At 38.2% G+C, this 18,320-nt stretch overlaps 1 protein-coding gene across 1 annotated transcript in view; it reads left to right on the top strand.

Annotated features, from left to right (window-relative positions):
• LOC137407925 (uncharacterized) overlaps positions 1-13,102 on the top strand; it is a 55,441-nt gene extending 42,339 nt beyond the window's left edge. The window contains exons 21-24 of the mRNA XM_068094309.1: positions 547-702; positions 1,514-1,714; positions 2,281-2,428; positions 12,822-13,102. Of these exons, the coding sequence (XP_067950410.1) occupies positions 547-702; positions 1,514-1,714; positions 2,281-2,428; positions 12,822-13,102 (786 nt within the window). The remainder of the gene's footprint in view (positions 1-546; positions 703-1,513; positions 1,715-2,280; positions 2,429-12,821) is intronic.
• The last annotated feature ends 5,218 nt before the right edge of the window (positions 13,103-18,320 follow it).

The following is an 18,320-nucleotide window of genomic DNA, read 5'->3' as shown; positions in this document are numbered from 1 at the left end:
TTTACTTCGCAGAAAAGACTTTGCTGTTTAGAAAAAATAAGCAAATTATTGTAGGTGAAAGTCGAATTTAATTTGTTTAAACGTTGAACAATATGGTTTGTCAATTAGTTAATACAAATTAAACGAATAAAATAAATCCATTTTTTGCATATACTCTAAAATTTCTCAAACATACTAAATTGGTTAGTCTTCTGTTTCGATTTCATGTTTTCAAGATTTAAAATATATGTACATATGGCTCTCCTAGAATTAAATTTTGAATCATTTGGAATTTTGGCTCTCGTCCAAAAAGGTTCCTGACCCTTGTTCTTGATGAACATACATTCAACAGGTTTTTTTTTATACGTGTCTATCTCATGTTAAAATTAAAGTCTACTCCACAAGACATCATGTATAATTCCTATGGTGTATATACTTCTATAAATCCGGTTCTGGTAACCGAGACCAAACTATTTATTATATTTATCATAACATCTACCTACAATTTCATTGCAGAAATCTTATACTGTGATTGAATTGAATGTTGACATTATATACAACGCGTAGAGTCAAGGATGCAGCCCAAATGAAGTGCTTGTCAAGTGTAAGGCAAGTTGGCACAAGTTTGATGCAGTGACAGGAAATATGACAACAGAGTGTGTGTATGATGATCGGGTCATTCTAAAGCACCACTATGTAAATGGACAGTTATCACTCCTACAGGTGAGTAGTTCTAGCTAATAACTTCTACTTGCCTGTATATAGCGACAGTTACTGGTCAGTTTATAGTGACAGTTACTAGTCAGTTTATAGTGACAGTTACTAGTCTGTTTATAGTGACAGTTACTAGTCTGTTTATAGCGACAGTTACTAGTCTGTTTATAGTGACAGTTACTAGGCTGTTTATAGTGACAGTTACTAGTCTGTTTATAGCGACAGTTACTAGTATGTTTATAGTGATAGTTACTAGTCTGCTCATAGTAATAGTTACTAGTATGTTTATAGTGATAGTTACTAGTCTGTTTATAGTGACAGTTACTAGTCTGTTTATAGTGATAGTTACTAGTCTGCTCATAGTAATAGTTACTAGTATGTTTATAGTGATAGTTACTAGTATGTTTATAGTGACAGTTATTAGTCAGTTTATAGTGACAGTTACTAGTCAGTTTATAGTGACAGTTACTAGTATGTTTATAGTGATAGTTACTAGTATGTTTATAGTGGCAGTTACTAGTCTGTTTATAGTGACAGTTACTAGTCTGTTTATAGCGACAGTTACTAGTATGTTTATAGTGATAGTTACTAGTCTGCTCATAGTAATAGTTACTAGTCTGTTTATAGTGACAGTTACTAGTATGTTTATAATAATAGTTACTATTTATAATAATAGTTACTAGTATTTTTATAGTGACAGATACTAGTATGTTTATAGTGATAGTTACTAGTATTTTTATAGTGACAGTTACTAGTATGTCTATGGTGGCAGTTACTAGTATGTTTACAATGACATCTATTCATCTACCAGTATCTGTAGAGGCTAAATGAAGAAGAGGAATTGCTGATAGAGATAATTAATAAGGAAGGAAATACAGAGGTGAACTTGTCAAAAGAAAAAGACCTTTCAGTTGACAAACTGCAAGATTTTTTCTGCTGTCAACACTTTCTTGTGCTCCTCTACCGAAGGGTGTACATCTTCTTCAATTGGTACACTAACGATGTTGTTAAAACAGAAAAGGTACTATTCATACACATTCCTCCTTGTGCCATGTAATTAGACCTTCTGTTATTTATAATGATTCTAGTCTAAGGCTCACAGTGCCACAGCATTTTTGGGACGTTGGGTTGAACTTCATTAACGCCATAAGAGGTCAAAATAACTTTTTCTGTAATGATTGGGTCTGCTTTATTTGTACCTGGTCAGCTGCTACACTAGGTGTTATAATAGTATTTGTATTTTGTTACATAACACCAGTAGATAGTAAGAAACCATTTTAGTATGTTTTTTAAAGTTAAACTTTAAGTTTTCACTTATTATCGACTGAATTTCCACTTATTATGTTTTTCTCAGTTACTTATCCGCCTAGTTTCATTTCTTTCTGAATCTGTATCAATTGTAGGGATCTAATAGTTCCTTCATTATGTTGTCGTTATACTAGTTCCTAATTATCATTTTTGTATTTTTGATATATATCATATTTTACAGTTTTATCACATACAGTTTTGTTAAAACTCATGTCACCCAACGTGACATGAATATAATAAATGAGCATGAAAATAGCATAGCGTAATATGTTTTTTCAGTTGAACAAGCCAACACTCATATCGTCTGTCTCCAACACAATCGCTCTGAGAAACAACCAAAATGTACAGATCTACAGGATTGATAAGGGTATCGACTCCTTTCAGCAACCCCTCAAGCTTCAGCAAAAAAATGATCAGCTTTTCCTTAGTAAGTTTTCCTAAATTTATCCCTTGAAGCTTTCATATTTGCTATGCTGGGTGTCACATGCATGGTGACAGCAGCACTGGTATCTTTGAGAGGTAGTAGCAGGTTGATAAGTACTTGTAAATCACACATTACTTGTGAGACCTAGACTTAGATGACAGGTGTCAAAAAGTGGTGCCATTACCAGTAGCATTCTCATCGTCAGAATGGCTATTACGCACTATCAATGCCAAGTACGCATTCTGTCACTTGTTCAATCCTGCAACATGAACAAAAGATTTCAAACTACCCTTCCAACCATGATGCATTGAAATTTGTTAGAAACGCGCGATAGATGTTTATATACACTGCGTTTCCATGACCAGCATAATTCGCAAATTAGAGCCAATCCGCAAGTTATCCGCGTCATGGAAATGGCATAAATCTGCAAGCTAAGCGAGTTTTGCGATCCGCAAAACTTTATCGAATCCATCGTGCTTGCGAATCATGGAAACGATACTTGCGATTAATGCGCATTAGAATATCGATGGCTATTACATTAAAAACATTTTCACGCTTCAGTCATTTTTATTTCGATTTCAGCAGTCTCAATGCGCCAACGTTCGGTTCCGAACAATCGCTGCTAAGCTAAGCGTGACAAGACTGCTTAGCTATTTATAGAGTCATTAATTAGGCTAATACTTGACCTATGGAGTCAAGTACTGGTGTTAAATCTGCATCGCCAGGTGTTCATTGAAACGCTCGATTGCTAAGTGACTCAACTTGCGGATCGTTCGAATTATGTGAATCATGTGGATTATGCGAGCCATGGAAACATAGTGATACAGTGGACTCTTGAGTTACGGCGTCCCTGTCTTACAGGTTTTTTTGTCTTTTGATGTGGAACACAAATTTTTTCTGGCCCCTCGTTACAGCAATTTTTCCGCCATACGACATCAGCATGTTTCTTTGAAATTCAAGTTTGAACAGGATCACTCAGTCTTGTCAAATTAGCTTGAAAAAAGTTTTAATAAGGTCGGCTAAAAGTTATAGCCAACGTGAGGCGAAAGGCGCCAAACCGGAAACGGATAAAAAATCGAAACAGAAAAACTTAAGTAAGTTTAGTAAAACATTAAAACATAATTTTATGTGTGTGTTTAGTCAGCTAAATCCATTTATTATCTATATTTATACTGGCATATTTGACATCGTTTTGACAGGTGTTTCTACTAATGTTAATAATTTAATTTAAAAAATCTGGTGATACCTGACCTACATTTATCCTGTTGTGTAGTCGAATGCTTGATTCTTCATGTAGCAAGAGCACTGCTGAATACGTGTAGACACACATCTAACTATATGTTTAAATATGTGTGTTCATCTGTCCAGTTATAGCGATAAAGTTTTAGTAACAAAAAATCTGCTTGGCAGAGGATTCGATCTTGGAACCTCTAGGTCTGGCGGCATCGAGCTTACCCATTACACTTTGCCTTCAATTGAGCATAGCAATCAATAATAATGAAGGTAATAATTACATTGGCTAAAATACGCTTAAATAATATGTAACTATATGTTTAAATATGTGTGTACGTCTGTCTATACATAGCATTAGTTTTAGTAAAGAAAAATCCGCTTTGCAGAGGATTCGATTTTTGAACCTCCAGTTCTGGAGGCATTACCTATTAGACTACGTCTCCAACTGAGCTTACCGAGTAATAATGGTAAAGATATTCATTACATCGGCTAAAATACACATACATAATACACTAAATACGCGAAATGGTTATCAGCTGTGCTCATGCCATCACAAGATGAATGCGCAGTGTTGCACTGGTAATAAAACAGCTTATAAACAGTTGCAGGTAGTGTGAAGGAAATGTAGTAGGTGAGGTAATGTAGGTAATGTTTATAAGCTGTTTGTTTCTTACACGTGCAATGCAGGGCATTCAGCTAGTGTACATATAAATTCTCACAAATATTTGAGGGACAATATTTCACCAATCTGGCTCAATTGCCCATAGATATGTTGAAAGGTATATTTTTGATTGTCTGGTTTGTGCTCATGCTAGCATATTTATGCATGTTCTGGCTTGTTGACTTTGGTAATTACATCTTATGCTTGCATCGGATTTAACTTATTCCAGAGTTTTATTGGTAATTAGTTCCATTTTGAACCATATAAATGGCCTGACATCTTTTCACTAGAGAGCAGTACACTTTTGGTGCTCACTGTATACATTTCAAGCTTTTATGCATACACAACTGTTGCTTGTGTGAAGAAAACTTTACTAAGCGAGGATACAGACATAAAGCTCTTCGTAACAATTGTGGTTAAAACGTTGAGCTGCATTTTACTGCAATAATGGCTATCACTGACCACCAGGAGTTTCTCAAACTTTCACATAGCCACATCGACATTTGTGACAAGTGGGGGCTTGTCCTAGAGACGCTTATTTTCTCCAGTCACAAAGAGAAGCAATAGACATTCTCGTCAACATCTGTGCAACAGGTTTATAGCACCTTCACAGGTATGACCTCACTAATCAAGAATGTGAAACACAGATGGAGAGTTCGAACACAATGATGAATAACTATCAGTGTTTGTGTAGAAAAATGTGCCTATAGTCACAGCTGAAAGAAATGAGCAACAATAAGAATGTCATCTACAATGTGAGTTTAAGGTGTAATTAGAATGAGTAACAAGGGGAAATGAACCAAATATGTTTGAGCTAAAACTTAGCACAGAAATGGAGGTGGAAGAAAAAATGATGCAGCATGAACCGCAAATAAAAAAATAGAAATCGAAACTAGTTTGGAACAGTGTAAACATGAAAGTACCAGAATGGAATTCAGCACCAGAATCAAACCAAAACTACTTTTTTTTTGGTAAAAAAGTCGGCAGTTAGGACGGCTACTTGGAACGGCTCAAATGGATTGCTGAGGGCTACAACTGGCATCAAGATGATTAGTCACACCACATCAGCCAATACTTGGTTGGAAAGGAAACAAAAGAATGTATCTGCCTACTGCTAACAAGCAGAAAAAATTATGACAAAGTGAAAGGAGCTTTGTTGGAGATATTCAAACTGACACAGGAAGGCTACAGAAAATACTGCGGAAGTTGGAAGCACACAAGGATGAGACACCCATACAGTTTGTGAACTTTCTAAGAAAATACTTCGACAAACAGGTGACACTGTCAGACCAAGTGTTTGGCTGAATTGATATTTATTGAACAGTTCATCTTGACATTTCCTTTATGACTTAATGATACACTTGAAACAGTTTGAAAATTGTGAGTGACAATGCACCGCTACTTCTCTGTATCTACATGCTCACCGGACGAAGATGGCAACCAAGAAGGAATAACCCTAAAAGAGATTATACTGGTAGATTATACTCATTTTTGCTGGTGCTGTTAGAGAGCTCTATCAGTTCCAGAAATAACTTGAATCAAAATGTGAGTAAGATTGAAGTCGCTTATTGTATCTGCAAAAATAAGACTCATTTTGCCTGTAGCTGCTCACAGTGTGAGAAGTGTTATTCACACTGTAAGATGACTAACTACAACGCCACTGATTGTAAAAAAACTCATGGACGAGGTCTGCTCAACCAGTGGGGGCCTTTTCCATTCCAGACGGTGAAGAGACCAGAGAGAGAGAGAGAAAAGACAATACACCAAAGGGAGTCATCATTGGAATCGGGGTTGTCAACAAGAGATTTGTCAAGCCTGAGCACTACGTGGGTGAAGGAACATAACTGAGAGAGGCAACGTATGCAAGGAGATCTACAGCATCACTTTTTTCCAAAGGTTTCATCAATGCTACCATACTCAAACAAACGGTTTGTGACCTTCTCATTGGAAACATATCAGAAGCGCTGTCAGCAAATTAACTGGAAAGACTGACGCAATCTCTAGAGCTCAAGCGTCTCTAGGACAAGCCCCCACTTGTCACAAATGTCGATGTGGCTATGTGAAAGTTTGAGAAACTCCTGGTGGTCAGTGATAGCCATTATTGCAGTAAAATGCAGCTCAACGTTTTAACCACAATTGTTACGAAGAGCTTTATGTCTGTATCCTCGCTTAGTAAAGTTTTCTTCACACAAGCAACAGTTGCGTATGCATAAAAGCTTGAAATGTATACAGTGAGCACCAAAAGTGTACTGCTCTCTAGTGAAAAGATGCTCTAAAGGTAAAGACTGGAAAGCAGCCACTGGTTGTCAATGCTGAGTCGGAATTGCTCAAGGTTGAAAAACAACAACTGATCATTCCACAAAGATAAGACAAATCATTGGACAGATTCTTCTATTACCGAGAAATCAAGAAAGAAGACCAGAAGACTCGACTCGATGAAAAACAAATTTCTATACCCTATCAAACTTCTATAATCCTAAAATTAAACAATGGGAAGCCAGTCAAGCAACTCATGGTACCTCAGTCATTTAAGTAGGAGGTTTTGCAGCATGCCTATAACTGCATAATGAGTGGACACCTAGGACTAATAAAGATAATATACCAACCTGCATTCAAATTTTACTGGCCTGGACTCAACGTGGCCTCAACTACTGTCAGTCATGTGACATCTGTCATAAGGCTGTCAAATGGGAATCAGGCATGAATGTTTTTTTACAGCCAACATTGCTGATCGACACGCCTTTAAAAAGAAGTAGATACATTCTCACACTGGTCAACCATGCAACACGTTACCCTGATGCCATCCCCCTTAAAAGCATTGACTCAGCAACTGTTGCTGTGGCACTATTAGACATGCACAGTCGGGTTTGTGTTCCAGAAAAGGTCATCAGCAATCAGGGAACTCAGTTCATCTCTGACTATATGTAAGAATTCACTAAACTACTTGGCATGCAACTCACAACAAGCAAGCTACTCACAACACCCTATCATGCCATCGCCAATGAACCGAGAGAAAAAGTCAACGGAACATTGAAGGGCATGCTGAGGAAACTGTCAAATAACCAAGACAATGGTACAGACTGATCAACGAAACACACATCGCCAATAGGGAAATGCCACAAAAATTACTCAAGTTCTCACCATTTGAGCTGCTGTATAGGAGGATGGTTAGAGGGGCAATGTACATCCTGAATCAGTTATGGACCAAAGCAGGCACTTTGGATGATGTAAAGATCAGGTAGCAGTATATAGTAGATATCAGATATCATTCCACTCAAGTCAAGTGAGGTACAAGCACTACTTTGACAAAAACGCAGATCACAAATAATTTGCACCTGGAAACTAAGTATTGATTTTATTACAAACAAATGGAAACACGCTTTAGAGTCTCTAACAAGGACCCTCTGTCGTTGAAGATAAGATCCTACTAAATGACAATGCAGTGAACGTCAAAAGGAAAAGATTAGTTTATCATTCCAAACATACTAAAGAAGCACACTAGAGTACATATTTATACATAATATATATGTATACGTATATATATGTGTGTATGTGTATATGTATATATATATATATATATATATATATATATATAAATTGTTTCCTCACCCCGGTTAACCCATATGGGTGGTAGTTTCTGCTCTAACTCGGGTTTCCTACCAAAGACCTGGGAGTTTGAGCACTCACCTCAAGATTTTAGCTGTTCCCAATAGCACACTTTTTTGCAACTCACCTGAGTTGATTGCTGTCGGTATCTGGGCAAGCCACATTTTATGCGCCGGTGTTATTGCGCCAAGTGCCCCAATGACTACTGGAATTACCGTTGTTCTTACATCCCAGCATTTTTCAATCTCTTCTCCAAGAGGAAGATATTTCTCTACCTTTTCTTTTTTTTTGCTGGCTATATTGTAGTCATTAGGTACTGCTATATCTATTATAGTAGCCCTCTTGTTCTCCTTGTCAGCCACCACTATATCTGGTTGGTTTGCTAGGACATGCTTGTCAGTCCGGATGTAGAAGTCCCAGAGGATCTTAGCGCGGTCATTTTCATTGACCTTAACAGGAGCTTCCCACCAGTGTTGTGGTTTATTAAGACCATACTCATCACATAGACTTCTATACACAACACCTGTGACATGATTATGCTGCTCAGTGTATGCGTTTCCTGCTAGCTGCTTGCATCCACTGATGATGTGTTGGATGGTCTCAGGTGCATCTTTGCACAGTCTGCATTTAGGATCGTCTCTAGTGTGATAGATTTTTGTTTGGAGTTGCCTGGTTGGGAGCACTTGCTCCGGGGCTGCCATGAGTAGCGACTGTATTGGCCGTTAGGTTTCCTTTGTTCAGCCACATATACCATGTATGTCTGGTGAAGATCGCCAGACATATATACATATATATATATATATAATTATTGTTTCCTCACCCCGGTTAACCCGTATGGGTGGTAGTTTCTGCTCTAACTCGGGTGTCCTACCAGAGACCTGGGAGTTTGAGCACTCGCCTCAAGATCTTAGCTGTTCCCAATAGCGCACTTTTCTGCAACTCACCTGAGTTGATTGTTGTTGGTATTTGGGCAAGCCACATTTTATGCGCCGATGTTATTGCGCCCAGTGCCCCAATGACTACTAGGATTACAGTTGTTCTTACATTCCAGCATTTTTCAATCTCTTCTAAACTATATATATATATATATATATATATAAAATCATTTCCTCACCCCTGATACCCCGTATGGGTGGTAAATTCTGCTCTAACTCGGGTCTCCTACCAGAGACCTGGGAGTTTGAGCACTCGCCTCAAGATCTTAGCTGTTCCCAATAGCGCACTTTTTTGCAACTCACCTGAGTTGATTGTTGTTGGTATTTGGGCAAGCCACATTTTATGCGCCGGTGTTATTGCACCCAGTGCCCCAATGACTACTGGGATTACAGTGTTTCTTACATTCCAGCATTTTTCAATTTCTTCTCCAAGAGGGAGATATTTCTCTACCTTTTCTTTTTCTTTGCTGGCTATATTGTAGTCATTGGGTACTGCTATATCTATTATAGTAGCCCTCTTGTTCTCCTTGTCTACCACCACTATATCTGGTTGGTTTGCTAGGAGATGCTTGTCAGTTTGGATGTAGAAGTCCCAGAGGATCTTAGCGCGGTCATTTTCATTGACCTTACCAGGAGCTTCCCACCAGTGTTGTGGTTTATTAAGGCCATACTCATCACATAGACTTCTATACACAACACCTGCGACATGATTATGCCGCTCAGTGTATGCGTTTCCTGCTAGCTGCTTGCATCCACTGATGATGTGTTGGATGGTCTCAGGTGCATCTTTGCACAGTCTGCATCTAGGATCGTCTCTAGTGTGATAGATTTTCGTTTGGAGTTGCCTTGTTGGGAGCACTTGCTCTTGGCTGCCATGATTAGCGACTCTGTATTGGCCGTTAGGTTTCCTTTGTTCAGCCACAAATATGTCTGGTGAAGATCGCCAACTTTAGATATTTGTTGGTGGTAAGCACCATGAAAAGGTTTCGTGTGCCAGTCAATTTCCTCATCATCAGGGCATAGGTCCGTTGTAAGAGCAGCCGATTGAAATTCAGCTAGCAACTTATCTGAGATGGGCATGGAGGCTGCATATGCTTTGATGCTTTGCTCCTCCTCTTTCACTGTCTGCTGTACACTTTTGAGTCCCCTACCGCCATCTTTCCTATCAAGATACAATCTAGTAGTATCAGATTTTGGGTGGAGTGCTCCATGCATGGTCAGCAGTTTACGAGTTGCTATATCTGTTTCTTTGATGGCTTCCTCGGTCCACTTTATTATGCCTGCTGGATATCTTATTACTGGTAGTGCGTAGGTATTTATTGCCATGACTTGGTTCTTGGCATTGAGCTGGCTCCGTAAGACCGGCCGAAGGCGTTTCTTGTATTCAGTAATGGCTTTGTGACGTACCTCGGCTTCGCGGTTGATGTTGCTTTGCATAATCCCCAAGTACTTGTACCCTTCTTCTATATCTTTGATGGTACCATTTGGCATTCTTAGGCCATCTGTGAGCAGGCTTTCTTAAGAATTAGCCTTCCACATTTCCCAATACCGAAGGTCATTCCGATGTCCTTGCTGTATACCTGAGATGTATTAGTGAATCAATGTCCCTTTCTTTGTTAGCGTACAGCTTGATGTCATCCATGTAGAAAAGGTGGTTTATCTTGGTGCCAATCTTAAACTGGTACCCATATTGAGTGTTCTCCAGCATATTGCTTAGAGGGTTTAGGCATATGCAGAAGAGCAGCGGTGATAAGGAGTCACTTTGATAGATGCCTCGCTTAATTTGTACACTCGCCAGCTTTTTGCCATTAGCCTCCAGTTCTGTCTTCCATTTGGTCATTGACATCTTGATGAGTGCCACAAGAGCAGGGTGAACATTGTACATACTGAGGCACTCAAGTATCCAACTATGGGGAATTGAGTCATAGGCCTTTTTGTAGTCAATCCAAGCCATTGCAAGATTAGTTTGCCTTCTCCTGCTGTCTTGACAGACCGTCCGATCCACCAGTAACTGATGTTTAGCTCCTCGGGTGTAGCGCCTAATTCCTTTCTGAGCACTGGTCATATAGTGACTCATGTGTTCTTCCAGTTTGTCTGCAACTATTCCTGAGAGCAGTTTCTAAGTGGTGGGCAAGCACGTTATTGGTCGATAGTTTTTGGGAATCGGCCCCTGCTTTGGATCTTTTATCAGAAGTACAGTTCGTCCTTTGGTCAGCCATTCTGGATGGTCACCTTGTTCTATTAGGCATTCCATCTGCTTAGCCATTCTAGTGTGAAGTGATGCCAATTTCTTTAACCGGAAGGCTTGAATCATGTCATGGCCAGGTGCTGCCCAGTTCTTCATACGCTGCACTCTGCACCTGATGTCCTCTTTGCTGATGGTGAGTCCTTGCTGAGCCACAGTGTGTTGATGGCTCTTTTTAAGCCTCTTCAGCCAATTTGCAGTGGTGTTATGAGTAGTCTCTTTCTCCCAGATGTCCCTCCAGAACTTTGAAGCGCTAGATCGGGGAGGCTCAGACATTGGCCTCTGCAGTTCACCCTTGAACTGGGAATACACTCTAGATAGATTATTGATGAACAGTTTGTTCATTCTCTTGTTATCCCGCTCTTTGGTGTACCGCTTCAGTCGTGCCGAAAGTGCTACTAGCTGCTGTTTGGCAGATTCTAGAGCTTCTATTGTGGCTTCCCTTTTTGGACGCTCCAAAATGTGGTTAGATCTCTCACTGAGCCTACTAACTTTCTTGTGCAAGTCCTTGACCTTGTTTTGTAGCCTTAGCTGCCAGGATGGAATGGCTTGAAGCCTTGTTGGCATTGGCTTAATATCCATCTCCTCCAAGATGACGGTTGCCGTACTGTAGATTAAGGCATTAGTCTCACTGATTGATCCAGTTGAGATGGACTCCAGTGCCATGTTAATGTCTTCTAACAGCTTCTTAGGTATGGCCTTGCTAACTCTTCGTAGTGGTACCCTGCTTCCATAATCAATAGCAGCTGACATCTTCTTGATGATATTTTCCGCAAGCTCTCTTACCCTTGGGTCAAGGTCCAAGTGCATGTTTTCTTCAACCCGTGAGTCAACACATGTTCGTGTATGTGTGACAGTGTGTGTTGATATGCACTCCTCATTGGTTGAGGTTTCTTGGGTGAACTGTTCCCTAATTTCATCTACCTCAAGTTCCGATATGAGGTGCAGCTTGATTTTGTTACTCCTCTGAGCTACAAGTTGCTTAGCGGTTAGTGGCAATTCAGGGCGCATGTTTATCCACAGTTGACGCATCCTTCCCATATAGCCCCACTTTTGAGGTTCACTTATAAAGTAGCACTGCATGAGGTCCGTGTTATCAGTCCGAGTCCATTTCATCCGTTTTGAACCAGTAGCCCATTTTTCACTGCCTTGTCCTGGTTCAGCTACAGGCAGCGTGGACCTTGTTTGACCGGGCGACGTCCGAGCCGGCATGGCTTTGGTTATTGCACTCATCATAGAGGTTGTAGACGTTATACAAGCAAGGGTCTTGTCCAAGGACCTCCAGAAAAGTGCAGTTGTTAGGGTTTGAACCGAGAACCTAATGATCATGGTCCCAATACCAACTGCGCTATATGTCCTGTATATATGTATTTGTATATATATATGTATATATATATATGTAAATATATATATATGTATATATATATGTATATTATATATATATTATATATATATTATATATATATATACATATATATATATATACATATATATATGTATATATATATGTATATATATATGTATATGTACATAATTTTCAAGTAACAATGTCCTTATTTATATTTGAAAATGAATAAATATACAGTGTATTTATAATTTGTACACTTATACTCATCGCGCACTTCGTTAGACATTTTTGCTTCCCAACTTACATTTTGTTGCTTTTTGTTTAGACCTCATTGTTAAAAATCATCACTTTTTGTGGCTCTATTACAGCTCCAGATGGAGACCATCTGATTGTTATGGAGCAGAAAAGGACGCTGTCAATGTACAGGGTTGAGAATTTGACTGAGCCCATTGGTCAGTACTCTCTTTATGGGGAGGCAGAAAAAGTGGCATTCACACATGACTCAGCTTACATAGTCATAGGCATCGCTGACAGGAGGCTGTTCTTCCTCATGCTCTGTGATGTGCAAAAAGAAGGACACTATGAAAGGGTCAAGGTCAGAAGATATGTTTTTAAATTCGTATTTCTCTTAAATGGATCAAACATCTAGGCAACAATGTGAAATACCCTAGGACACTTATATTTCGCTAGTATTTAGTTGCGTGAGTAGCACACAGAGTAAAATTTCGCTGCAACTTAATTTTGCGGATCTGATGAGTGCGAAAATATAGTGATGTGAAAATAAATGCAGTGGAACAAACATAATTGAATTCCTCAGGTCCAGTTCACTAGTAAAAAAAATTTCAGTTTTGGACTAGTTTGTATTTGTGAACCGCGGGTAGAGATGTGTGGGCGAGATCGAAAATGCAACTTGATCGCTTGCTGCTATTTGTTTCTTGGACTATAAATGACGTCTAGGTTCTTGCCACCGTGACTGATGTGGCACCAATATTACATCTCAAGTATTTATAGCATGCGGTGGCCATGGCTCAAGGTTGTTATTCTTTTTGGTTGGTAATAAAATTCATCGCTACAATAATTATTGTTCAATTTTATGACTTTTCCTACCAGACTTTCATCCTCATCAGTTACAAATTCAGTGACTAAACTAATTTCGTCATCTTCCTCGTTTGTCTTGGCTTTTCCACAGGCCCGTATTCCCTGGGGCGGCTGGCCAGCTGAGCCGCCCCAACTTTTTAGGAAGTTTTGGCGGCTAAGTATAGTCAAACTCGGAGAACTCGCCCTCGGATAAAATGTAAAATTTTATCACGAACACTTGGTTAACTCGAACGGATTTGTTTGGTCCGTTCCCACGTAATGATAAACTGCTTTAGATAACTCGACCTCCTATTTGATCATTTATTCGAACAGTTATTTGCCAAACGGCTATGGGAACGGTTTTTATCGCTGTAGAATATCACTTTATTCCAAGCCATAGAGATAAACGTTAACTTTTAATAGTTCTTGGGCGTCATTATTATCATGATTGGCAAAATATTTTTTTTAACAACTTTTATAAAGTTTTGCAAAAGGTCAGGTTTTACCAAACATCCATTTGGCAATGGCCTAACGAAAGCGTAAAATCCTTGGGATGAACTAAAAATAAAATCGGCAAAATTGATCTTTGTTGAAACGCTCAAAAGAAAAAAGATGTCTTTTTTCTTAGCGTTTCAACTGCGGTCAAGTTTAGCCTATTTTAATCTGAAAACGTCCTAGCAGTCGCTTCACCTAAAACAAACAAATCTCAAATAATAGAAAAAATGTTTATACTTTCCGATAAATTTTTTTTAAACTTTACGTGGGATGCCCGGTTGAGGCCTTACATGAAAGAAACCTGTTGAGGGGGCTGATACCGCCCCTCCAAACCCCCAGATGCTCATAACTAGTCGCCTAACACGAGCTGCTCCAATTTGCAACCAGGGAATACTGGCCTGCTTTTCCAAAAGAACTTGTTATCTCAACTTGCTTTGCCACGCTGCTCAGTCGGCGTATTAGCTATAATGAGTTTAGCAGAAATTGCCCAATGAGCCCAACCACACACAAAGGTTATCTGCATTTCTAATATGACGATTTTATTGTGGATATCAATGAACAAAGCTCTTTAAATTCGCGTTTTCGCTCTTTCGTTATGATAGTTTTGTTTCGCTCATGAAATTTTCGCGAGATGAATGACTCCGCGAAAATGCGAAAGTTAGATGACGCGAATACATAAGTGTCCTAGGGTATGTCATGATAGCAATATAGATTTACACAACTTATTAGCCTACAAATTAATATTTTGATTCGTCAAATTTAATTGTTGCGGAAAAATTGTTGTGGAATTGTTGAGGAAAAGCGTGGAAAAGCGTATACCAATTGGCTTGAGGTCTGCGTGTTCCCATAAGGATACATTTTCATATTTAATGCTAAGAATGAGCTAAGTGTTTACCTGCATATTTAATTTACTTAAATGTTGATAGAAGCTACAGAGGACTGAGTTCACAGATGAAGAGGTGATGAGAAGCCGTCTATTGATGGAAGCTTCATCAAAGATTTATTCAAATGATGAGGATCCAAATGATGACGGTGAAGGTGAAGATGAACTTCTGATCAACGTTAACGAGCTGATTCGTAAGTAGAGATAAGATAGACTATACCTGATATACTGTATATGTAGGTTACAGTATCAGTTAGTATACCTGATATACTGTATATACAGGTTACAGTACCAGTTAGTATACCTGATATACTGTATATACAGGTTACAGTACCAGTTAGTATACTTTATATACTGTATATACAAGTTACAGTACCAGTTAGTATACCTGATATACTGTATATACAAGTTACAGTACCAGTTAGTATACCTGATATACTGTATATACAAGTTACAGTACCAGTTAGTATACCTGATATACTGTATATACAAGTTACAGTACCAGTTAGTATACCTGATATACTGTATATACAAGTTACAGTACCAGTTAGTATACCTGATATACTGTATATACAAGTTACAGTACCAGTTAGTATACCTGATATACTGTATATACAGGTTACAGTACCAGTTAGTATACCTTATATACTGTATATACAGGTTACAGTACCAGTTAGTATACTTTATATACTGTATATATAGGTTACAGTATCAGTTAATATACCTGATATACTGTATATACAGGTTACAGTACCGGTTAGTATATCTGATATACTGTATATACAGGTTACAGTACCAGTTAGTATACCTCATATACTATATATACAGGTTACAGTACCAGTTAGTATACTTTATATACTGTATATACAGTTTACAGTACCAGTTAGTATACCTTATATACTGTATATACAGCTTACAATGCCAGTTGGTACGGTGTATATGCTGTGTATATACTGTATATATGTACTGCGTATATGCTGTGAAGTGTAATTAAAACAGAAAATTCTTAAAGCTTTTAGCTGGTTCAGTCAAACCCTAGTTACATTTGAGATGAAAGTAATTTGGTGGAATAATTAACTGAACTAATTTTCAAGGTGTTTACTGTAAGATAAACTTTTTATGGGCTATAAATTGTAGAAGCTGTTAGTTCAAGGTCATTTATAAATGAGCAGAGGTACATATCAGAAAAGATAAATTATTGCTGAGTAAGCGTTCATTTACATATATGATACATTGTTTATCTATATTTATGACATATATACGTATATGACATCAAATATATAGTAGAACTGGTGTCGTATTCACCTCCAGCTTCATGTACACTGGTAGCTTTTTGTATATATACTCTTAGATGATTACTCTCAACATGATAACAGTTTCTAGCAAGAACTTAACAATCGTCCATTAATATTTATCTCAAACACTTCTGTTATGTACGCTCCTAGACAGTTATGTTATGTACGCTCCTAGACAGTTCTGTTATGTACCCTCCTAGATAGTTCTGTTTTGTAGGCTCCTAGACAGCTATGTTATGTACACTCCTAGACACTTCTGTCATGTACGCTCTTAGACAGCTCTGTTGTGTACAATCCTAGACAGTTCTGTTATGTACACTCCTAGACAGTTCTGTTATGTAGGCTCCTAGACAGTTATGTTATGTACGCTCCTAGGCAGTTCTGTTATGTACGCTCCTAGACAGTTTTGGTATGTACACCCATTGAGAGTTCTGTTATGTACGCTCTTAGACAGTTCTGTTATGTACGCTCCTAGACAGTTCTGTTATGTACACTCCTAGACAGGTATGTTATGTACACTCCTAGACCGTACTGTTATGTTTGCTCCTAGACAGTTCTGTTATGTACGCTCCTAGACAGTTCTGTTATATACGCTCCTAGACAGTTCCGTTATGTACGCTTCTAGACAGTTCTGTTATGTACACTCCTAGACAGTTCCGTTATGTACGCTTCTAGATAGTTCTGTTATGTACACTCCTAGACAGTTATGTACACTCCTAGACAGTTCTGTTATGTACGCTCCTAGACAGTTCTGTTATGTACACTGTCAGACAGTTCTGTTTTGTACGCTCCTAAACAGCTCTGTTATGTGTGCTCCTCGACAGTTTTGTCATGTACGCTCTTGGACAGTTCTGTTATGTACGCTCCTAGACACTTCTGTTATGTATGCTCCTAGACGGTTCTGTTTTGTACACTCCTAGACAGCTATGTTATGTACACTCTTAGACGGTTCCCGTATGTACGCTCTCAACCAGTAGTGTTATAAACGTTCCTAGACAATTCTGTTATACTTACAGCAAGTAAAATGCAGAGGAATTTCAACAAAGTAGAGAAGGTTATGACAGCCAGAAATCTTCACCGTAGATATCATCCTCTGAGGGCTTTGAGGGCTGCCCGAAACAAGCGTCAAGTCACTGAAGTCTAATCGCTTTAAAGAGTGTCTATGGTAATATTAGTTGACTTCTCCTAGTAAAATTTATATAATTTTATTAGATTACTAATTGTTTTTTATTAAAATTTTTGTCCTTACAAAAATTTTGTAGGAACAATCTTACTCAAAATCCATTTTCAGTTTTGAATATACATGTATTTACATTTTCTACAAGATAAATGATCTGTTGTCGGCTATATTCATGACGAATTACTTTGCTTTATTCCGTGTTATTTTCCTAAGAAACTTCATTGATATCTTTTTCTGCTCCATCATTTCTTTCTCTACACATCCAGTATTTTTTACCTAATAGTTTATTTGAGTCTCTTCTGTTATTTTCAGCCATAATCAAGCTATAGTAAAGTTTATTTTTAATATTAACAAGCATTATAAGAGTTATATAGGTATGTACATGTATTTATCCTTCTGAAAGAAAACTGTAAATAGTAACTAATCATGTGACAGTAGGTGCTTGTCAAGCAGCTAACGTATTGGCTCTTGCATATATACTTTTTCTTGATATTTGTTTGATATTGTAAGAGTTATTCTCCTTTCCTATGCAAAGTTCCCAGTTTTCCTTCCTCCACCAGTTATCGAAAACTATATAATTATACCATAAAAACATAGCCCCATGGCGCTCTGTTTTTCAACTCCTATTAAATGGAGGTGACGTTCATATAAAGGTAGACGTTGTTTTTTCTAACATCTTGGCATAATTTTCAAAACATTAATTTCACTGGCGAAATGAATGTCACCTATATTTTCGGATGCAACGAATTTGCTAACTTACTTCCAACTTGTGAAAGATCTCTAAATAAAGATGCACAAGAAGCTGGTACATGTTGATACCAATTGATATTTATTGCTTGCGATTAACCTACCACGATTGTATAGCCTGCGTTGCAATTTGTTGGAGATTACAAGTTTTTATTTCATTCTAAAGTTTAAGGCATATTTTCATTTTATA

Source organism: Watersipora subatra, chromosome 11 (assembly GCF_963576615.1).
Source record: "Watersipora subatra chromosome 11, tzWatSuba1.1, whole genome shotgun sequence".
Lineage (NCBI taxonomy): Eukaryota > Metazoa > Bryozoa > Gymnolaemata > Cheilostomatida > Watersiporidae > Watersipora > Watersipora subatra.
This window is presented reverse-complemented; position numbering and strand designations above follow the sequence as displayed.